Raw genomic sequence first — 24,259 nt, 5'->3', positions numbered from 1 at the left:
ACCACACCACATACACCCCACACACAAACCCCACACACACACCCCACACACTACACACCACACACACCCCACACACCACAAACCACCGCACACCCCACACACACTACACACCTCACACCACACACACCACCACACCCACACACCACCCCACACCACACACACACCACCCCACACACCACCCCACACACACACCACACACACACAGCCACCACACACACCCCGCACCACCCACACACACACACCACCCACACACACACACCACCCACACATACACGCCACACCACACCCCCACACACCACACCACCCCACACACAATCACCACACACCCCCCACGCCACACACACTCCACACACACACCACACACCCCCACACACACACACCACCCCACTACACCCACCCAGCCACCACACACACCCCACACTCAACACACACACACCACCCCACACACACACACACCACCCCACACACCACCCCCCCAGAGGCACTTACTTGGCAACTCTCTTTTGTTCTCCAAGTCGTCTTCTTGTTCCCCGTAATAACCTTGCTCGTTATTTCTTTTTGATGTTACTAGTTGCAAGAAGAGGCGCAGGATGAGGATGGCGAGTGTGGGTTGATGGGGGAGGGGAGGAGGTCGACAACGAAGACAACGCAGCCACCAAACCACGCTGCTGTCGAAATGTTGTTGTCTGCACCACCAACACCACCACCAACAACAACAACCAAACCCCCTAGTCTACACAAGGTCTCGTCAAAGCCAAGCAGCACAGCCTGCCTTGCTTGCTTGCTTGGAACCTGACCTCAACGTCTCTCCCGAGTGGCTTCGCTTTCGCTCTGCGTATTGCTTCTCTCCGTGTCAGCACGCAGCGGTGTGTAGGGGGGGTAAGGCTATGAAGCTGTCCCCATCAGCTGTCCCCCACCACCAACACCACCACCACCAACAACACCACCAACCTCTTTGAGAAGCCCCCAAATAAAATAACGAAACGCGAACTCCGTCTCTCGTAACCTCGCCCCCTCCTCCTCCTCCTCGTGTCCCTTCGCCGTTCCACGAACGTCTTGACGCGGCGTGTGTCTCTGTGTGTGTGTCTGTGTGTGTGTGTCTCTGTGTGTGTCTGTGTGTGTCTGTGTGTGTCTGTGTGTGTCTCTGTGTGTTTGTATGTGTGTGTCTCTGTGTGTGTGTCTGTCTGTGTGTGTGTGTCTGTGTGTGTCTCTGTGTGTTTGTGTGTCTGTGTGTCTGTGTGTTTGTGTGTCTCTGTGTGTGTGTCTCTGTGTGTTTGTGTGTCTGTGTGTGTGTCTGTTTGTGTCTGTGTGTGTGTCTCTGTGTGTGTCTGTGTGTGTCTGTGTCTCTGTGTGTGTCTCTGTGTCTCTGTGTGTGTGCCCTGCTTGGTGTGTCTGTCTCTGTGTGTGTCTTTGTGTGTGTCTGTGTGTATGTGTCTCTGTGTGTTTGTGTGTCTGTGTCTCTGTATGTCTCTGTGTCTCTGTGTGTCTGTGTGTGTATCTCTGTGTGTGTTTGGGTGTGTGTCTCTGTGTGTTTGTGTATGTGCCCTGCTTGGGGTGTCTGTGTGTGTGTCTGTGTGTGTGTCTGTGTGTTTGCCCTGCTTAGTGTGTGTCTCTGTGTGTCTCTCTGTGTGTGTCTATGTGTGTGTGTCTCTGTGTGTACCCTGCTTAGTGTGTGTGTCTGTGTGTGTATCTCTGTCTGTGTGTGTGCCCTGCTTAGTGTGTGTCTCTGTGTGTCTCTGTGTGTGTGCCCTGCTTAGTGTGTGTCTCTGTGTGTGTGTCTCTGTGTGTGTGTCTCTGTGTGTGTGCCCTGCTTAGTGTGTGTCTGTGTGTGTGTGTCTCTGTGTGTCTCTCTGTGTGTGTGTCTCTGTGTGTGTGTCTCTGTGTGTGTGCCCTGCTTAGTGTGTGTGTCTCTGTGTGTGTCTCTGTGTGCGTGCCCTGCTTAGTGTGTGTCTCTGTGTGTGTGTCTCTGTGTGTGTGTCCTGCTTAGTGTGTGTCTCTGTGTGTGTGTCTATGTGTGTGTGTCTCTGTGTCTCTGTGTGTGTCTCTGTGTGTGTGCCCTGCTTAGTGTGTGTCTCTCTCTCTGGCTGCCTTCCCCTCCTCCCTCCTGGCTGCCTGCGGCTCCGTCTCTTCTCTCTCACTGCGCCCGTCCCCTCCCCTCCCCACGTGGAGCGCGTTCACGCCTCCGCCGCGATGACGTCTCTCCACGCCTGGGTCAGCTCAGACGGAACGACGCTGCCTCGGTGGTGGTGGTGGCGGAGGAGAAAGAGGAGGCGAGAGGGTGGGTGGGTGACTGTGTGAATGAGAGCAGAGAGGGTGGGTGGGTGACTGTTTGGGTGAGTTGGAGCAGAGAGGGTGGGTGGGTGACTGTGTGAGTGAGTGGGAGCAGAGAGAGAAGAGTGGGTGGGTGGGTGACTGTGTGAGTGGGAGCAGAGAGGGTGGGTGGGTGACTGTTTGGGTGAGTGGGAGCAGAGAGGGTGGGTGGGTGACTGTGTGAGTGAGTGGGAGCAGAGAGAGAAGAGTGGGTGGGTGGGTGACTGTGTGAATGGGAGCAGAGAGGGTGGGTGGGTGACTGTGTGAGTGGGAGCAGAGAGGGTGGGTGGGTGACTGTTTGGGTGAGTGGGAGCAGAGAGATGGGTGGGTGACTGTGTGAGTGAGTGGGAGCAGGGGGAGAGGGGTGGGTGGGTGACTGTGTGAGTGAGTGGGAGCAGAGGGAGAAGGGTGGAGATGGGGGTGACTGTGTGAGTGAGTGCACAGAGGGAGAAGGGTGGGTGACTGACTGTGTGAGTGAGTGAGTGGGAGCAGAGGGAGAGAGAAGGGGGAGGGGAGAGAGAGGGTGGGTTGACTTGGTGAGTGAGAGAGAGGGGGGTGAGTGAGAGGGGGGGGTGAGTGATTTGGTGAGTTTAGAGTGTGTGGTGGAGAGAGAGAGAGCGTGGGTAGACTTCCTGAGTGAGAGCAAGGAGAGAGATAAATGGAAGAGTGAGAATGAGTTGGTGATTGTGAGTGGTGGGTGGGTTCTGGGTGGAAACGCCGTTTCCTGTGTGGGGATTTGTAACATCCAGGCGGCCACAGACGTCGTGGTGGTGGTGGTCGTGGCGGCTACGAAGCGACTCGATCAAGGCGGTGAGATACATTAAACACACCATCTTGTTAGGGGTGGTGGGGTAGAGAGAATTTCACTCTTGCTGTGCAAACACAACAACAACAACAAACAAAACAACAACAGGAGCGATTCGAATGCGGAAACGCCGCTGCTGCTCGCATTGGCGTTCTGCCGCTTGCGGACGACATCGCCGTCGGTTTAACACGGAGACTTTCGCGATAACAACAATATTATACACAATATTATTAATATTATACGCAATATTATCAATAATATTGGTATTAACACGTTACGCGATCTAACACCGCACCCCAGCCCCCTTTAAAAGACGTCTGGATGACATCTCCATGGTGAGTTGTTACACAGACGACCCGTGTAGACGGCTAAGATGGGCAAGTGTGTTGTTGTTGTTGTTGTTTGTGTGTACACTTGATACACACACACACACACCAGGGTATCTGAGGTGCACACTCGTGTAAACGTATGCATTCTTCACCTGAGGACGGCTGCTTGCGTTGTGGCCGAAACGTCGTGAGAATTATTTTATTATGTTTTATTTTTAAAATTGTATTACTTCCCTTCTACGTGACTTTACCGAAAGAACCAAGAAGATGAATCCCTGCAAGTCACGAAAGCTTTAAATCGAAATTTAAGTCTGCAGAGTTGTGTGCTTGCTATTGTAAATGTAGGCGATGCCGTGTCAACCCACACGGCTGTAGCCTCGTGTTCTTGTACGGGGGACGTTTGAGTTTTCAGGTACATGCGGCCACATTTTTTTTGCTTTTTTGTTGGTTTATTTTTCGTCTATTTGTGAATTTGTTTGTGAATTTGTTTGTCTATTTGTTTGTGAATTTGTTTGTCCATTTGTTTGTGAATTTGTTTGTCTATTTGTTTGTGAATTTGTTTGTTTCTTTTTTCGTCTATTTGTTGGTTTATGTTTTCGTCTATTTGTTCGTGAATTTGTTTGTCTATTTGTTTGTGAATTTGTTTGTCTATTTGTTTGTTTATTTTTTCGTCTATTTGTTTGCGAATTTGTTTGTGAATTCGTTTGTTTATGTTTTCGTCTATTTGTTAGTTTATTTTTTCGTCTATTTGTTTGTGAATTTGTTTTTTTTCGTCTATTTGTTTGTTTATTTGCTTGCGTTTCTCCCATTGTGATGTGCGATTTTGTAGGATAAACGTCGAGATTTAGAAGGCCACCGGGGTGATGAATGAATAAGGTCTGAATTGATCTGTAATAAGTGAGGGGCACTGATAGTGGGTTGACAGGTACTGTGTATGTGTGTGTTTGTCAACGTACCCTGCTGATGATGCGTCCTTAACACAGGTAGTAGTGTTAGTGTGTGTCGACTGCATGCGGTGGTTTGTGTGTCTGTAGGTCAATGAGACTCAACAACCCCGCCAGAGCTGTGTTATTGTGTACTTGCCAATGCCACTGTGTACTCAGTAATGTCATTGTTATACAGCACTTACATGGTTGTGTATACTTCCTACAGGATATGGACCCAGTGCTAGTGTCTCTGTGACCTGCAAACACGCCACCTAATGTGAGTACACACGTGTAATTGTGTGTTTTTGTGTAATTGTACACGGTACTTAGCATTGTGTATACTTCCTACAGGATATGTACTCGGTGTTTGTGTCTTTGTCTCTTTGAACTGCATACACACCACCTAATGTGAGTACACACGTGTAATTGTGTGTTTTTGGTATTGTAAATGTATACAGTTATTAGCATTGTGTATACTTCCTACAGGATATGTAATCGGTGTTTGTGTCTTTGTCTCTTTGAACTGCATACACACCACCTAATGTGAGTACACACGTGTAATTGTGTGTTTTTGGTATTGTAAATGTATACAGTTATTAGCATTGTGTATCAGAGGTGGGACAAAGTCATTGTTATGCAAGTCCAAGTCGAGTCGCAAGTCATCAAATTCATGACTCGAGTCTGACTCGAGTCCAAGTCACATGACTCGAGTCCACATCTCATAGGTGGGACAAAGTCATTGTTATGCAAGTCCAAGTCGAGTCGCAAGTCATCAAATTCATGACTCGAGTCTGACTCGAGTCCAAGTCACATGATTCGAGTCCACACCTCTGTTGTGTATACTTCCTACAGGATATGTACTCACTGCTGGTGTCTCTGTCTCTTTGACCTGCATACACACCACCTAATGGGAGTACACACGTGTAATTGTGTGTTTTGGTACTGTAATTGTATACAGTTCTTACCGATGGCTGTACGTACTGCAAGTAGTGTGTGTGTGTTGTATATGTCATGGTGGTTTGTGTGTCTGTAGGAAGAATTGTTTACACACTCATGTAATTGTGTACTTTGCTGTGCATATTATGAACGGACAGTATGCACATTAGCCTGCAGTTATGGTGGTGGTAATTTCTTGTTGACTTACACATACCACCAGTACTACCTTGATAATGCTATACAATGTAATTGTGTATTGCACTTGCTAACCTGTGCTGTATTGCTATTGTAACGTGCTGAACCGCCCACACTGGACATCTGTGAAAATAGCTTAATAGCTCATCGGATTTCTCCAGTCTGAATACAGATTCTGAAAACACTATGTAACACAATTTTTGTGCCTGGGTAGTAAGTGTTATTTCATAATTGCTTATGCTTAAAAAGTATACAAAATGGCTATTATTCCCCACAAACTTTGCTTTTGTGACCAGGACAGTGATATTTTGAAATTTACCTTTTTTCAATGAGAAAACGGGCCAATTTGTGACTTTTCGTTCATGTAAAGTAAAAAACAACAACATGTGAATCAAAATTAACATTATGTTTTCTAAAGTAATACAAAAATGACTACAAAAGATTTAGAAGTAAGTAGTTTTTCGAGATTTACGATTATACTGTAAATCACTTTAACGTTTCAGCCCCCAAATTTAGTCTCCCATCATGTTCTCGTTATACTGTCCTTGGTAGCGGCGTTCAAAGTCAAGTATATCCTGGTGGAAGCGCTCGCCTTGCTCCTCCGAGTACGCTCCCTTGTTCTTCTTTCTTTTATCAAAATGAGCATCAAGGATATGGACTTTGAGGGACATCCTACAGCCCATTGTGCCGTAGTTCTTCACCACAGTCTGAACCAGCTCCACATAGTTTTTGACCTTGTGATTGCCCAGGAAGCCACGAACCACTGCGACAAAGCTGTTCCAAGCCGCTTTCTCCTTACTAGTGAGCTTCTTGGGGAATTCATTGCACTCCAGGATCTTCTTTATCTGTGGTCCGACGAAGACACCGGCTTTGACCTTTGCCTCAGACAGCTTAGGGAAGAAGTCTTGAAGGTACTTGAAGGCTGCCGACTCCATATCTACAGCTCTGAAAACTTTTTTCATAAGGCCCAATTTTATGTATCAGCACCTTCCGGGGGTCCACCAGTGGCTCCCACTGACGTTGTTCCTCCCCACAGAGAACTCGGTCTGCTGTGGCCAGTCTCACCTGTGGTAGTGCGCCTTGGTGTCTAAATCTTTTGTAGTAAATTTTGTATTACTTCAGTATAAATACATGTACATTTTAATTTATATGTTGTTTTATTCTGACTTTTATGTGAACGAAAAGCACAAATTCGCATGTTTTCGCATTGAAAATAGGTACATTTCAAAATATCACTGTCCTGGTCACAAAAGCCAAGTGTGGGGGGAATAATAGCCATTTTCTGTACTTTTGAGGCATACTTAATTAGGAAATAACACTTACTACCCAGGAACAAAAAAAAATTGTGACAGTGTAATAGTTCTGGTGGACAGTTAAACACGTAGGCTTTCGCGACCAATATATTTTTCGTTACAGGTTTTTTTGGGTTCAATCACGTAAGTAGAATTGTGTGGTTAAACCCGCCACCACCCGACACAGACAATTAGTAAGGTTTGTCACGTAAACAAAAAATGCCCAAAAAACCCTCTATAATAGTTCTGGTGGCGTTCTCTCACCTATGGGCACATACCACCACCACAACTGTGTACACATGTAAAGGGTACACTCACCAATGTACATAACTGATACATACTGGCTAGTGTACACCGTTGCGGTGAGGTTGTGTGTCTCGACCTACAGACACACCACCACCTTACTATGTACATACTTAATGTAATTGTATACTAAGTGCCTACTAAAGTACCTTACTAATACTGTCTGTACACAGAGCACACAGCAAATGTTGGGTCGGGTGTCGGTACCATAACTGTGTACACACATACATCACTAGTTGAACACAGTTGTGATGTTGGTGTGTGTTGCGTGAAGGGGGGGAGCGGTGGTGAAGCGGTTAGCGAGTTCGATTCTCGCTCACAGCCACCAACACTGATAACGCATGATCTGAACCGGTCCTGGGCCTCAACTGAGTACCTGGTGCGATGTGTAAACATGAGCACCGAGGAGACAAAGGCGGCCGGGCGTAGTGCTGGCCACCCACCCCCTCGTATCCCGTGCTAGTCTTCATAGGTGCTTGCTAAGAGCCCTTCCCCCAACAGTCTTTTCAGGCTATACAGGGGGGGGGATCTTTGTATTGCTCTGCCTAAGCTCCCAGCTGTCTGCCCCTGCTTGTCATGGACTGTACTGTGAAGCTGTGTATTTCCATACACAGTGGTGTGTGTATGTGCTGTGACCACGTGTAAACAGTATCACCCAGTCGACATGTGCTTTTAGCTGTACTCATTCCTGATAATCATCAACAGCTGTGGTCCACTGCTGGATGAATGTCTCCCACAAGCTGTTGGTAGACCTCACGCGGCCTTGCTATGCGACGATCCATTGGACTCCTGCACAGGAGCCGGTTCACCGCTCCGATGTCACCTCGGATGTGTTCCCTCCGTTGGCTGTCGTTCTATCATCAGGTCTCATCTACCGGCCAATCGTCATCCTTCCCAAGCCCACTCACTTTTGTGAACAAAGAATGTTGCCATCTTACCGCTGGTTACAATGTCGCAGAGGCGTGCATGCTCCTTTTGGCTGCCATTCCTTCAGCCTTGGCTATTGTCATCCTGTTTCACTGGTGTGTGCCGTATGCAAGGCATCATGATTAGTAAGGCATCATGATTAGCATTGATTTGACCGCTGCTCGATGAAGGCCTTCCCTTCCTTCCGGCATATTCTATCCCATCCTATGGTTGCCATTTCATCGTCGCCAGCCTCTTCTGTCTGCCGTCATCCTTTCCAGCGATGTGCTCTGTCCAAAAACCCAACTTAACTTTTCAAGTCTCAAATTTGAGTTTGTAATCTGATCCACGTGTTCCTCTTCCTGTTTCCCAGTGTAATGCTAAACATGCACCTCTTTACTCTTTGCACACACACACTTAAACTTTTGTAAAAAATTGTCATGTCAGCATCCACGTTTCCTATCCATGTCATCGCACGCCGTATCCACCGATTGAAACGTTCTTCTGTGATATTTGAAGAAGGGCCATTGACTATAACGTCGCTGATTATATGTTTCCTTCTAAGGCAGCGTTGTTGGCGAATGTGAGTTTTCTCTTGACATTTGTATGTTGCTTTCATTGTCGACTTCAATTTCCTAAAAGCACTCCAACTTGCTCTTGCTAGCCTCTTAATTACATAATTTGTAGGCCAAGCTGCCTTCAGTAATTGCCAAAGGTATACATGTCACTCTGTTGTGCTTTCCAGTCAAGGACTGAATCGGTATTAACTCGTACTCGACTTTTCTTTTGTTCAAGTTTATCTTGAGCCCAACTTTGCAGTGTCCATCTTCTTGGTTTTTTCGGTAAAGTCACGTAGAAGGGAAATAATAAAATAATAAAAATAAACATAAAGAATAATTTTATTATTTTTATTTCCATTACTTTATTATTTCCCTTCTACGTGACTTTACCGAAAGAACCAAGAAGATGAATCCCTGCAGTCACGAAAGCTTTAAATCGAAATTTTGCAGTGTCCTTTTAAAGATCCATCATATCTTCCTGCAGTTTCATTGGTTGATATTAATGACTGTTATAAGAAAATCAGAGATGGTTAATACTTTTTCTCTGTTTATGTTTCAAGCCTTTTACCCAATACAATTTCCCTAAATTCTGGATCTGAGAATGTTGCCGTGATTGTTGTGTGTTGAGCTTCTGCCGCACCATACGTAACTTTGGTGAGAGCATACCTTTGGTGAGACCATATCTCATGGACTCACTCGTATTATTTACTTTGCTACTTTCTTGATTCCATCTCAGTATTTTTAAATCCTTTATATTAAGTTCACTTGCTTGCTTGCGTTTTTTAATCCACTTCCCGTGATCCAATCGAGCTGACATTTTGCACACAGACTCGTTGTGCGTGACAATGTAGGAAAAAATCTATTATATTTAATCACCAATTGCTTAATGGTGGTAGGCATTCATCTGACCCATAGGTGGCAGCCATCTCAAGCCAGAGGACGAGAGGACTCTAGCCGCCACGCATATAAAGGATTTATAGTGAAAAACTTAGTTTTTACGGGTTAATTTTTGTTGTTCCATCATACACTCCACAGTTTCCATATATTTTAATGTAAGCCTCTATTTGTGAGAGCTTGGATGATCATACATTTCCACTGAGTCAAATAGCATGTTTCAGACGGAATGTCTTTCGTCAGGGGAAACACATGACCATACTACGCCATGCTGCGTCAGTGCCGATTAGTGGAGATATCCACTTCACAATGTGGTGCATACCACCCCCATGAAAGCCACCTCCGAACTATTAATATCTTAACACCACATATGACAAATTCACCGGGAATGCACCCAATCTCGTCAGATTTTGGTAAGTTTAGCCTGGAAGGTGGTCGATTGCGCAACGAGGTTGTTACAGGCTTGTGCGTCGTAGCAGCAGAGGGCGGTGAAATCAAATCCATTGCCCTTGCCGTGTGTACTTCATTGCTCCCGCACTCATGCTGCCCATCTTCATCAACTCCCACTGACCAGCATGGTGACGTATCAGAGGTCGCAAACGGGTTTTGATTCCTTACCCGTACCCGTACCCGGCCGCACCAGGGTCGCAAACGGCTACCCGTACCCGGCCGGGTACGGCTTCCCGTTCCCTACCCATACCCGTACCCTACCCGAAATGAGTGACAAACGGTTACTCACCAGTGACTCACGGCCTACCCGTACCCGGCCACACCAGGGTCGCAAACGGCTACCCGTACCCGTACCCGGCCGGGTACAGGTAGCTGGGTATCGGGTAGGGTACGGGTATCGGGTACCCGGTTGCGACCTCTGTGACGTATGCTTAAATTACCCCCACGATCAGCATAGCGTGAAGACAACCTCATCTAGCAGTGGAATTCCAACAAGGGCTGTAACATGTACAGTACTTCTGTACCAGTAACATTACTACTGTACTGATGACTAATAAGTATTAAGTGGCTTTTGCTTTCTATTGACTTAAGCGTCAATAGGAGTGATTGTGTATAATGCATTACTTGTAATATATTCGAGCAATTTAGAGCTTTAGGCTGACCCTGCCCTATGAGTGAACCCAATCAACCACCATATGACACATTTTTAGCACCAACATTTTTAAATGTTCTGTTTCAGATTCTTCTAGTCATAAACATAGACTTGACTACAGGTATATCAAATGTAACCTTTTTAGCTCTTCCAGAACTTAATTGGCATCAAAGACAAAGATCTCTGTATATCCTTAAAATACTTTTGGGGGTGTGGGTGGCCAGCACCATGCCTGGTGATGTTTAAGACACCGCACCAGGTATTCATTTGAGGCTGAGTCGCCATAGGGGAGGCCCAGGACCGATTCAGATAATCGTTACTGTTGTTGGGCATGAGCAGGAATCAAACTCGGGTCGCCGGGTTCGTAGCACAGCGCGCTAATTGCCGCACGAACGCTTCCCACCATTTACCTAATTCACTTGTGTCAGATTCTCTAGGTATGAATCACACATTACGGCTTTAAAGTTGTCAGTTTTACAGTGTGAGGTGTGGCCACATAGGATGGGATGACACTCGGTCTCTGCTGTCCGTCAGTATTCTCCGGGTACTCCAGTTTCCACCCACATGCAACTCATGAATGGTATTGGCTAAACATGCCAAAGTAGGACCCTCCGGTAAAAATGGTGTCTTGGGGACTCAATGAGACTTTCCTGGGTAAACAATTAGCAATACAGTAATATACTCATGTTAACAACAGCTCATGAAGTACAGCCAATCAATAATTATCAATTCATAGCCAAGTAGGATATGAGAGGGCAAAACCTCCGAATATTGGATTTTAATTTGTTGCATTGAGTGTGTTCTTATATTGAGGATAAGGCAGCCAAGGGATGGAATGTGTCTGAGAGGACGTTTTTCCCCCCGAGCTGACGGGGTGATGAAATTGGTTCGTGTGCAAGTGCTGGTTGGATCGTTGCATTGCAGGCTTGTGGGAGATGACGGCAGCTTGGGGCGACCTTCGTCCAATAGTGGATTGATCATGGCTGATGATGATGATGAAGGAGGTCATAGAAAAATATGATCCCTGGCAATATACAGAATGTGTTTGTGTTTTAAAGAAGAAATACTGCGTTTGCAAAACTTAATTTATGCATGATGCATGGGCCAGATGAGTTAAATAAGCTGTGGGTCGGCCACATGTGTGTTTGGGCTGTGTTGCGTGAGACTGCGGTTAAGCAGGAAACCCATGCATTTGGATCAGCCTCAATTGTAGCAATTGAAAAACGTGTTTGTTTGCTCAGCCTGCTGCAACAATTCAGCATCAATTGCCAGGAAACACATGCGTGTCAGAGGATTTTAATGATGCCCGAGATGCACTCCGCAGTGCATCAGGGGTTTGTAAGTTTACGTAATCACACCTACTGACAAGCCACTCATCATGTCATTCCCAAGGATGGATGTTGTTGAGAAAGCAATACATCTCATAGTCTACCCACCAACACCCGAACTCGGTTATCTAATGATGATTACTGATCATAATTGGAAATACTGTAATCCTGACTCCATTTGTACTTCATACTCTGGCTCTTAGTATAATTAATTGCACTCGGTCATCTTGTAAATCGATACAGGATGAATCACAAATAGTTTTAAAGTCTGTGTGTGCGCACAAAAACTATACGCAGCAAGCAATGGGTTTCATTTATTAGCAAACATAATTTGTAATGTCTGCTTGCAAAACAAACTATGACAATGCAAGAGAGGCCTGTCCTCCGGGTGAGTACCACAGAATAAAAGGGCAATCTCTCATCCGTATCAATATTTTATTGCGACAAAAAGATAATGGTGCAGCCCTGCAATTAGTTATGCTACAGTTCGTCGAAGGGCCTCCACGAGTGGGAGCTTGACAAAACCCCTCTAGAGGTGATTTGGCCTCACCTTCCATGCTGGCTAGCAATCTTGGAAGAGGTTAAAGTACCCACACTTTACCCCACTACATATGACCTGCCGTCACGACTGTCACGTACCCATTTGTACTGTTGGGTGGACCGAGGCGGGCAGGGAGTGTTTAAGAAACTTCCACCTTGGTTGCAACTACCATGCCGGGAAATTGAATCAAACCAGCGACCTCTGGATTGCAAGTCCAGTGTGCTGACAGTTACACCACGGCAGCATTCCCCACGAGAGCACCGCAGAACTAAAGGGTAATCTGTCATTGCTATCAATATTGCATTGCGATAATTGCCGCATTAAAAAAATGGCTCGCGTTTCTCCATCCCGGTGTTTTCTGCAGGTGACGCGCGGGTTTGCCAAATCCCCAGCTGTGTGGTAGCTCCGTCACGGAGTAAATAATAGGATCTCTGCTGGGGAAAGATGCCGCACGAGGGGGTCCAAAGAGGAAGGGAAGAGCTTGGAGACGACGGCGTGATGGAGGGCACGGGCGATCATGGCACATTCACTGCTGCAGCAGATTACAAAGCCGCTGACTTGACGCAGGTTAGTGTCGGCTGCTTTGACTGCACAATTGCAACACGAATGACCATCAGTAGCTTTAAAAGTGGTACAAATTTTCTGAGAATGGGATTTATATGTATCAAAAAGGAGCATACGCCGAAACAAATGATTTAACTTTCAGCCATCTGTCAAACCACCCCTGCACGCAGACCTTCCTGCGCCATGGTGATGATTCTTTGACCATACTTCTCCAACTTAGTCAGTGCGGATGGGTGAATGCGCAATGGCAGGGCCGTTTAAAATATCACTCGTCACCGATGTTAGCCTTGGTTTCTCGGTCCAGAGGGCATGGTTTAATCATATAATTGTACTTAAATCGTCGTGATACTCACGTTTACCCAATGACATCAGTGCATTATATCACGTGATTAATCCAAAGATACGGATTATAATTGGGGCTGATATTAAGTGGTATAAGTGCAGTATTATTTTTTTGCATCTCATTCTGATAACGATGAAACGTAATTTTGTTCACGTTTTGTACATTTTAATGTAACCATAGGTTGTGCAGTTATATAGTACTTCCTTATCATCGCAGTATGGCTCTACCAAGCCCTACTCCCTTCATTTGTTCTGTCCATCTTCCTCCAGCTGAGCTTCAGGCGTGGCGACCGGATAGTCGTCCACCAGCAAATGTCCAACGAGTGGTGGTGGGCCGAACTGAGCGGCTGCTTTGGCTATGTCCCGGCAAGATATTTCACGGAAAGGGACCCGCTGCAGGACCTGGGCGAGGAAGACACTTGGCAGGACGATGAGTACTTCAACAGCTACTCCAAACTGGTATGTCCCAGTGCCCGAGTCACTCGCGATATCGGTCACATTCGGCTCTGTTTTTACCTCCACACGCTCGCCAGTGGGAGAGGTAATACTGGTCGGAATTCCCTTGCATTGTCATAGCAATCATAATACTAATTCGTAGCCAACCAGGTGGCTGAACGGATGAGTGAATGGTTTTGCAACCCAGACATATCATTGGAAGAATAATATCTCACAATACCGGAAGAGGGGTGAACTACATGTAAACACATTGTCTTAAGTGGTGCATTATTGCGCAACTGGCAAAAACGTGGACTATTAATTTTCTGGAATGACTTACAGATTCTCCAGGACAGCTATCTTAAAAAAAGAGATCCTGGGAAAAGCAGGACAGGTGGCAACACTAGTCACCTGCCAGGCCAGTGGACTTGGAAATTCATACCATTCAAAACACGAGATTACAGGCAACTGCACGACTGACGTGAGTAGATGTTAGGTCAAAGCCAACGTGAAAATGCAATTGTCTTGCAATGACGTTGCTAAAAACAATGCGGTTGTGTGTTTTGCTTTGTTTAACGTAGATTGCAACGCTTAGTAAAGTTAACAAAAACACGTAGCACTGCGTTGGCATTGTTGCACAAGCACAATTAAAAAGCCAACACATTCGTCAATAAAACTTCCCGAAAAAATGTACAATAGGTGACGTTTTTGAAAATGGCATTACTTTATCAGAGAGACGACGAAGGGCCATTGTTCTTAACGAATTTGTTCAGTTATTTGGGAAAATAAAGTTTAATTCGCATCACGAACATGCAACTTTGTTCAACAAAGCTGCTGAACTATGTTGCTCTTCAACTCTAGCAATGCGTGCTCTAATTATATGGATGGGATCACGTGGTTAACATGGCTGATTTTATTTTTACGTGTATGATGGCTAGATGTTTGATAAGAAAACTGGACTAATCTGTCTTTCTAAAGGTAAACAACACATTCACCTGTTACTTTTCTTATTATTTTATCATGTTTTTTTATGATTTCACTAAAGTTCCTGAATAGTGTTTTAAAAGTGAAATTTGTAGGCTCAGGAGGCACCTTGGCTTACCTAGACCCCTGCCAGTTTTCCTGGGCCAGGTTGTCCAGGCGAGAGGTGAGGGCGGAGGTAGGGCCTCCTAGCCTCTACCATATTGCACACAGATATTGGCCATCATTGAGTTTGTCAACTCGGTAATGTATAACTGTGTCGTAAAACAAAAACGACACTTTCAATGTGTAACATAGCATGTTGCGCAACGTTAGAGGATTGTAACAATTATATACGGTAAAGGTGCAGGCCGACAATTACTTGCTTACATCACCGCTGTTGGAAGAGCCTTTACTAGGTGGTGCTCTAGATACCCACACATGACACAACCACACACGACCTGCCGATCGACTGCGGTGTACCCATTTATACTGCTGGATGGACAGAGGATGTGATGATTTGACAAACTTGTCCATTAAATTGCGATTTAAAGCTTTCGTGACTGCAGGGATTCATCTTCTTGGTTATTTCGGTAAAGTCACGTAGAAGGGAAGTAATATTATTATTTTATTATGTTTTATTTTTATTATTTTATTACTTCCCTTCTACGTGACTTTACCGAAAGAACCAAGCAGATGAAACTTGTCTATTGTTTCAGCTGCCATGCCTGGAGATCCAAGCCGACGACCTCAGTATGTCCAGTTCAGTGTGATAGCCCTGAGCCAGATGGAGATGTCTCGTTAGGTCTGCGTATCTCGTTTTGGTCATGGCTCGGCATGGCAATTAACCGCGAGAGGCCCCCCCCCCCGCATGCAGGCTCGGCTCAAATGAGGACAAAGGGTAAAAGATTCCAACAAGCAAATTAACTTTAATCTCAAAACAATTACCGCCGTCCCTCCCGCCTTCTAACCGCTGCGTTACCGTGTGCAGAAGCTGCAGCAGGAGATGCTGGCCGACCGAGTGCGCACCGAGACTTACGGTGCTGTCATGAAGAGGAGCCGCGCGTGGCTACGGGGCAAGGCGGTGCTGGATGTCGGCTGTGGCTCTGGTATCATCAGCATGCTCTGTGCCAAGCATGCCCAGCCATCACGGGTACTGTCGCCCTCGACTCGGCACACTGTGCACCGCTCAGAGAGATGCACCTCGGGGCCCTTTTAAAGAGTCGTGTCAAGGCAGCCGGCACAGGCAGATTTGTACCAGCACAAGCCAGCTGATAGACATGATTGTTAAATATTTATTACGCCGCATTACTTTAACCATTTAGCTGCGCTTTTTTCAATTGGTGTACAATATCTGGATTTTTCCAGATTCGAACCCAAAACAACTCGGTGACAGCTGTACCGACAGCTTACGTCAGCTTGTTTACATTTATATGCAGATCTGGCCTCTAGGATGAGCGATAGTGTGAGTAGCTCGCAATCGGAAGGTTGCGAGTTCAAATGCTGGTTTGATGGTTGACTCGGCTCATCATTCCTCGGGAGCTTGATAAAATGAGTACCACTGGGAATAATTAATTGACAAAGGTACCACTGTGGGAAAGGTAATCGTAGTTGTGCGATTGCTACAATTGCTCTCACCTTAGGAATGTGGAATTTCCACCACTGGTTCAGGGCTGTAAACATAAGATGAGCACCAATGCCTCAATGCTCATTTGGGGCAACATATCCCGTTTGACTTTTTTTTTGGATAACATGGAGCAGTACAGGGGTGAATTCTCCGCAGCTCTAATTAAATTATCTTTGCTGATACCATGGAAGAGTAGCGTGGGTTAGGAGATAATTCTTGGTTTCAGTTTGCAGGCTCTATAATACCATCGTCATCACCAGTTATTGTTTGTCTAATGCTGCATACACAATATTAAAACTACGCTTTGCATTTGTTGTTTGAAACTTTAAGCTGTAAAAGTCTGAAAATAATATTTAAGCAGTGGCTGCAAGGGTGAGCAACTCGCGGAGGAGAAGTGACCTGCCATAGAGCAAAAAAAATATACGCGAGACTCGCAGGGAATGCAATGTTCCTTCGGTGCGGAACAATCCTACAAGTGGAAATATGCAGTGATGGAAAGCGGTGTATAGCTTACATTAATCATCATCTAGTTGCTTCCATCATCTCATTAGCGACGTTGAAGCCAAACAAATGTCTGCCATGGTTCTCTTTCTGTAGCCAGTCTCGCTGTTTCATTCAGTATTAATCTGTATTCTTCTTTCAGCCCTGCATCTGTCTGCCTGCTTTTATGTATTCTACTTCTCATATTTCTTTTTTTGTTTGTCATTGTTATTTGTTCATTAAATTTCAATCCCCTTCTAGATATTTTACCACTGCTTCAATGCATCTGGTTTTCTGTCTTCCCTGGCTCCTAATTTCCTGTACTTCTTCTATGCATCACCAGCTGCGGCATCCTGCCCAGGATCATTCTCGTAAAGTGTTCGAACCACGGTAGCTTTTACAAAGCAACCGTAAACATCAGCCACATTGAATGTACCCATCCATTGCATATTTATCATTATAATATTAGTAAATTGACACCATTTTCTATTATGACTGATGATGCATCTAGGATATTTAGAACTATTAGTATCTGCTGAAAATGGCTTAAGAGGTTCAGTGATTAATACTCTTAGGTTGTTTCGGTAAAGTCACGTAGGTAAAAAATCTATAATAAAAGCATAAAAAGAATAGAAATAAAAAAGTATTTTACTTCTATTAATTATTTTATTTCCATTATTATTTCTATTATTTTTATTATTTTATTATTTATTTTACCTACATGACTTTACTGAAAAAACCTAAGAGTATGAATCCTTGCAGTTACGAAAGCTTCAAATCTAGAATTCAGTGATTAACTTTAAGCATGTCAACAAAATTCAAGGGAACATTATATTCATGCATGTGCACTTAATTGGCTGACTACAGTCCCAGCTAAGAAGGTCATTGTAACACACAGGTTTGGCATGAATCCTGCAACCAAATCGTGACCGGTATTTTCAGATCTGGTAAGCTAAGTAGGTGTTTTGCTTGTTAGTATTTGGATAGGAAACGACTTGGAAGGCCAGGTTTTGTGGATTGAGTTGCGAGGTGGCGAGAAGATGGCAGCATAGCAATGGATCTTGAAGCCATCTATGCTGAGGTTTGATTGTTACCCCCTCATATGTGTGGGTTTTCTTCCTCCCACAAATTAAACACTCATCAATGGAACTTGTAAAATTATTGCAATGCAGGACCCTCCTGCAAAATAGTTTTTTTCTCATTGAATCGGTCTTGGGTAAATAAAGGCTGATATTTAATACGTAGGCTTTTGCGACCAATATTATCGAAAAGAGGTTTTTTTGGCTTAGATCACATAAATATTTTAAGGACACATTGATATTTACGCAACATAACCCAAAAAACCTCTTATGGAAAGGCTAATATTTTTCATAGACGCCTTTTGACCAAACCACCTGAAAAAGCACCCCATCTCTTGAGACCACAAAAGCTAAGCAGGCTTGATCCTGCAAAGCGCTTCAATGGGTGACCACCATGCACAGGGTTTGCGGGGTTACATCATAGACAGCGGAGGGCAGTGCAGCATAATCCCTCGCTGTACCGTGCTTCTCTACGCTACTATGTCTGTGCTCCCTGCTTGGCCCACGTGTGCACCGATCGAACATCGCGAAGCATGATCGGATAAGCGCCGTGACCCGCGTGGCGTGGGAAGACCCTCATGCAGCAGTCGGTTGACAAAAAGAGGGTGGCGCACGCACGTGCACATTGTTGTGACCTTCTTGGTTCTTCCGGTAAAGTCACGTAGAAGGGAAGTAATAAAATAATAAAAATAAAGCATAATAAAATAATTATTGTATTATGTTTTATTTTTAATATTTTAGTCACGTAGAAAGGAAGTAATAAAATAATAAAAATAAAACATAATAAAATAATTATTTTATTATGTTTAATTTTAATTATTTTATTACAAAAACAAAATAAAATAATTATTTTATTATGCTTTAATTTAATTATTTTATTACTAAAACGTAATAAAATAAGTATTTTATTATGTTTTATGTTTTTTCTTTTATTACTAAAACATAACAAAATAATTATTTAATTATGCTTTATTTTTATTATTTTATTACTTCCCTTCTACGTGACTTTACCGAAAGAGCCAAGAAGATGAATCCCTGCAGTCACGAAAGCTTTAAGTCGAAATTGTTGTGACCGTCAAGGTGTACGCGGTGGAGGCGAGCGAGCTGGCGCGGCTCACGGAGCAAGTGGTGCGGTGTAACGGGATGGAGGACACAGTACGAGTACTGCAGGGCCGCGTCGAGGATGTCGAGCTACCCGGCAGCGTCGACTGCCTCGTCTCCGAGTGGATGGGCACCTGTCTGCTGGTGCGTGTTTGTGCCGCCTCCCTTCCCACCACCCCTAAATAACCAGCGCTTTAATTATTTACTTATTCATCATCATCATCATCTTCACCACTTAATATTTATACCGCACCTCCCATGCAGTAGATCTCGAGAGCGCGCTGCCGCAGCAGGGGATCCCCCCGCGGTGGCAGCTGCCCCTGTGACGAGAAAGGTGAACACAGCACCGGCCAGCAAGTGGGCATTAGTCTGCCTGTCAGGGGGTGATCTTACTACGTGGCTTTGTGAGTAATTTGGCAGGCCTGTTTACAGAAGTGGTAACGCAAAAACCTGAGTTTGATTCCTGGTCGTAGCTAATATCAGTGACAAGTGACGTGCGAACCACGGCTGGCCCCACCTCCTCAATGTCTTTCACCAACCACATTTACCAGCGTGAATAAGTATACAATGTGGATTTATATAGCATCAAAAGTGACTGCGTCTTATAAAAGCTGAATATAAATTGGGGGCATATTTACTTTATACGGAGAGGCGGTCGGTCTTATGCAGAGGAGGAAAGTCTGGTCAAACAACCCCCATGCCTGACACAGCGTGGGAGGCCTTTCATCCAGCAGTGGATTGATTTTCAGCATTGCCAGAACCAATATTATTTCAGTTGGTGGAACACAAGACGCACTATTCACATCATTCAAGAATAATCTACACTATTACGACTGCCAGCTCAAGAGATAAAATGTAATAACATATTTAAGTCTTTTCAATTTGCGATTTTATAGCACTATAATAGACGCTTGGAAGTTGTGCAGTTATTTCTATAAGTAATTTAACTGACTGCAGATCGTTGGCTACTTGACTAGCTATTAGTAACTGCATGTGTGACCACCCTAGGTATGAGCCATCCTTACATTTTCTAGTGAAGTGGATAAAGCGATTTGATTAGGAAACTCAAATTAAAGTAAAAAAAATACTCACTTTATCTCATTTAATGTTGCCTCCTGGCAGTCCAGCAACAACTAAAATGTGAGCTTTGCTGTCCATGGTGTCATTGCCTTTGCGGTAAAATATAAAGGTGCAGACCTGCAATTGCTCGTGGCTGCCACTGTTGTCCGAAGCTCAAGAGAGGAAGCTCTAAAGGGCCTCCTCTCCTTACATCCTAGTCAGACATTTTGGAAGCGGAAGTTACCCACACTTTACAACACCAAGCGTGACTTGCCAATTGACTAACTGTCATGTATGCATTTATACTGCTGCTGGGTGGACAGGGGCAAAAGTGGCATTCAAGAAAATTGCACTCGTTTCAGCTGCCACGCTGGGAGATCAAATAGAACTGGTGACCTCTAGATTGCCAGTCCATTGTGGTCGCCCATTACACCATGGCAGCATCCAGGTGAATGGTTTAATATCAAGTAAAACCTTGAGCTCACAATAATAATAATAATGACAAAACGCACCAGATTTTGCAGCAAAAACTCAGAGGCGCAGAGCCAAGCTCAGGGCTGCTAGAAAGCCTGACCAAACAGATAGGCCTTTAGATGTTTCTTGAAAGCCGGAGTGTATTTGATGTTGCGGATGTGCAAAGGGATAGAGTTCCACACAGAGGGGGCGATAGCAGAGAACCGACGTAAGGCTTTTGTCAGTTCAAGACCTTGGTGTCCAAAGCAGATTTTGAGTGACGCTGCTGTTCATTTTATTGCCCAGTTTGAGTTCATGATCGAGTCGGTGCTGCAAGCCCGTGACCGCTGGCTGCGAGATGGAGGAGTCATGTGGCCCTCAACAGCTGCCCTGCACTTGACGCCCTGCTCTGCTCAGCGTGAATACACGGACAAGATTGGCTTCTGGGACTGGCAGTATGAACTGGACTTCAGCCAGCTCAGGTGTGGTATGGAGAAGCACCCTGGCCAAAGGCAGCAGTCATAGCCTTCATATAAAGAAGGATAACTGGGTTTGTAATGATTCGGCGCACGCAGCGATTCTATGAATTGGCATGATTCGGACATGTATTTTTTGCTGCACGAAAATATATATTTTCGGCCACATTTTCACCATGTTTCTATTGTTTCTCATTAATTCAAACTCATTGTTATGGAACCTGATTCGATTTCATGTATCATGAGCATAATAATGTGTTTTTTAAGAGATGGGTCAGGAGTCGGAGCAATGAGCTGGCACTGCTGAGAAATCTTATCCAGGCAGCCGTCTATGATCAAGTGGATTCGGTTGTTTGTTCTCAGCCTGGTCATCAATGACTTCACAAAAAAACATCACATTAAATTTGATAATTTCCAGCTCTTAGAATAAACAAAAGACTGCTTTCCAAGATTCCTCTCGGCAGCATAGCGGGTGGGAAAATGCTGCCGCCTTGACGGGGATTTCAGAGGTAAGTTCCTGAACACGAATGGTCATGCAGCTTTGCGTACTTCATTGCTCACAAATGGGATACAATTGGGGGGAAAGGCAAAAGATTTTTAAAAATGTAATCTTTTAGTGAATTGATCGATGCATTGTTGCATGCTTAGCCAGAAATGACTGCTGGAATATTGAGTCAAACACTGAATGATCCCAGATGCTATTTTAGTAAACATTACAAGAATTACAGAAAAATGTAGGAAAAACACGTGCAAATGAAAATTTTCTGGCTGAAAAACTGACTACAACTCGAATGTTTTTATTTTTTTAACGATAAACAATCAACGGAGCGATTTTATGTAATTATTCAACCTTTATATGGGGCTTTAAAATAGGGCCAAACCAAGTGATTAACATTTTAATTTCAGTGGTTTCAGCAGCCCAGGTTGTTTCACTGCGTGCAATGAAGCTTCACAACTCGTGTCATCTACCGCTGGCCGCAGGACTGAGGCGGCGAAGGAATTTTTCTCCAAGCCCAAGCACGACCACCAGATGGACCCAGACGACTGCCTGGCAGAGCCATGCTGCATCCTGCAGTTGGACATGAGCAAAGTGCAAACTTCCGATTTGGAGGTACGCCCATTGATTGGCCCTCGAGCCGTTAGCCCAGAAATGGTTTATTGGTACCACCCCAGGTGGCAAGTGCTAATCATCATGCTATTGAAACATTTTATCTCTGGATAACAAATATGCATGATAGCAAGGTCAACCTGCTTGCTTTTTGTGAGAACAATTACATAAAAGTAGGGTAACTTAGTATGTTTGGCAGAGAATATAAACTTTCAAAAGTATTTACGTGACGTGAAACATACATGAAATATGAAAATAGTAAGTGTGGATAGAAGACAGTGTTAGTGTGCAGATTTCTGCCCAATGTGGACACGGGCAGTATTTGCCACCCCAGGTGAAACCAACCACAACTCCCTTGGCCCATCGGCTGCACGTGATTACCTTGTTTCTGCGCAGAAAGATATCTGCAAAGTGTTGCTTTATGACCAATATGTGTGTGTTTAATCCAATGCATAGTAACTCAAATGAAGTGGTGAAATAAGAGAGTAGCCTCAAGCGCAGTTGAGCTTTTAATTGAGATCTTTATTCTTGTTTGTGTATATTGTCTATACTACATTGTTTTTTCCCAAATTGCATTTCATCTGCAATCATATATTTACTGTGTTTTATTTTGTTATTAATCTCAAACACCCCTCCTGGCGTTTCAAAAATGTATTGCATGCGAAACGCAGCATAAATAATACATGATGAATAACCAAAGTGATGCAGAGGAATTATTTAATTGCTATTTTGTTGTTGTTTTTTACAGGAGATTACTTACGAATTTATATTCGAGGTCAAGAAAGCAGGACCTATGCACGGGTTTGCGGCGTGGTTCAGCACAGAATTTAAGTGCCCCGACTCCAACCCTTCCATAATTTTGGACACAGGACCCATGAGCACGTAAGCCTGCCTGACATTTCTGCATTGTTCCCATCATCATTAGCCACGATAAATCCACTGCTGGATGAAGGCCTTTCCAATCCGACCCACCGCATGATCCTGCGATGGCATTATCCATTTGCAATATACAATTATGCCTGCAAATATTAATTCAATGTAAACCTATTGTGGTACTTTGGAACCTAATAACATAATTTTCCGTGTAATGTTTAAAAAAAAAAGTTTAAACTATGCTTTCTATTTAATTCCAACATCATGATCCATTATCTATCCACTGCCTGATGACAGCCATTGAACAACTTCGCCATCCCTGCTGGTCCTGCAATCCCTTATTTCATCTCATTCCCTGTGGAAACGTTTACCATGGTGCTTATTTTATACCGAGTCGACTTGTTTTAGGCCACTGGTGTTGTGGGCTGTGACCGAGAAGTGAACTTGTGTGTAGCCTGCATATCAGCTTCTCTGTACTAAACACAAAACCCACCACCGCGTGCACACGAATGGCAGTAATTTAATTCTAGATTTTAAGTTTTCGTGATTGCAAGGATCCATACTCTTTGGTTCTTTCGGTAAAGTCACGTAGGTGAAAATAAAAATAACTAAATTAAATCACGATGTTTCGGAATGTTGTATCCTAGCCTTCTTCCAAGGTTGATATATAATGAATGAAAACACACCAAAAAGCAGCAGGCTGCAAAACACCAGGTGTTGTTGAGTAATGAACTGAAGGAGGGCTAGGATGGCAGAATTGCAACCTTGCTTCAAGGAAAGATAAGGGCAGAGACAGTGGGAGAGTCAGCCAGACAGAGTTAAGGCAAAAAGCCCAACCATCTATGACCTCAGCACATGGGCGAATAATGGGGCAGTGTCGACTCGAAGGCAATGAAAGGAAGCAGAGGCGCCTTTGTCTGGATCACGGCCACAGAAGGCCGGGGGTCATCACTGATTGTGTGTTTAGGGATTTCGAGCTAATTGGAACACGTGCACACAGGGAGGAGAAATACGCCTTGTTCTCCTGCAGCTGAGGGAGCCAAGATAAACCCAGCTCAAGGTTGTGTACACAGGAGAGGGAGCTGATTAACAACCCTGCACGTCTGAACGTGAGGGGGCCTTGTCCTGAAATTAATCACACTCCCAGAGCAGAAGGTTGGATGACCACAGTGAGACGAGAATAAGGGTGTTGTGCCTCTCTCAAGGATGCTGGCTCAGCTGAACAGCGAGGCTGCGGGGGTCACCAGAAGTTCGTGTTCGCCTAGTTAAGTCAAA

The 24,259-nt window shown here is 44.6% G+C and overlaps 2 protein-coding genes across 10 annotated transcripts in view; one reads left to right on the top strand and one right to left on the bottom strand.

The window, feature by feature from the left end:
* LOC144724645 (ubiquitin-conjugating enzyme E2 E2) overlaps positions 1-2,282 on the bottom strand; it is a 29,748-nt gene extending 27,466 nt beyond the window's left edge. Inside the window, exon 1 of one of the 2 annotated variants that reach the window (XM_078603942.1) lies at positions 952-2,282. The gene's annotated coding sequence lies outside the window, so the exon portion shown is untranslated. Of the gene's footprint in view, positions 1-489 lie in introns of both variants that reach the window. The other variant, XM_078603941.1, reaches the window with a different exon arrangement.
* The window catches only part of PRMT2 (protein arginine methyltransferase 2), a 28,015-nt gene continuing 5,932 nt past the window's right edge, over positions 2,177-24,259 (top strand). For 2 of the 8 annotated variants that reach the window (XR_013586550.1, XM_078603938.1), the window contains exons 1-9: positions 2,869-3,120; positions 4,597-4,647; positions 12,792-12,994; positions 13,604-13,792; positions 15,720-15,881; positions 18,995-19,159; positions 20,834-21,009; positions 21,910-22,114; positions 22,860-22,993. Coding sequence is in view for 7 of the 8 variants with exons in the window: in XM_078603938.1 (XP_078460064.1) it covers positions 12,872-12,994; positions 13,604-13,792; positions 15,720-15,881; positions 18,995-19,159; positions 20,834-21,009; positions 21,910-22,114; positions 22,860-22,993 (1,154 nt within the window). In the remaining variant the exon portion in view is untranslated. Of the gene's footprint in view, positions 2,279-2,868; positions 3,121-4,596; positions 4,648-12,791; positions 12,995-13,603; positions 13,793-14,151; positions 14,250-14,706; positions 14,747-15,719; positions 15,882-18,994; positions 19,160-20,833; positions 21,010-21,909; positions 22,115-22,859; positions 22,994-24,259 lie in introns of those variants that run through there. The other 6 variants (XM_078603934.1, XM_078603936.1, XM_078603935.1 and 3 more) reach the window with 6 other exon arrangements.

Source organism: Lampetra planeri, chromosome 21, assembly GCF_965212315.1.
Source record: "Lampetra planeri chromosome 21, kcLamPlan1.2.h2, whole genome shotgun sequence".
In the NCBI taxonomy this organism is placed as follows: domain Eukaryota; kingdom Metazoa; phylum Chordata; class Hyperoartia; order Petromyzontiformes; family Petromyzontidae; genus Lampetra; species Lampetra planeri.
The sequence above is the reverse complement of the archived record's forward strand: the minus strand, read 5'-3'. Positions and strand labels throughout refer to the sequence as shown.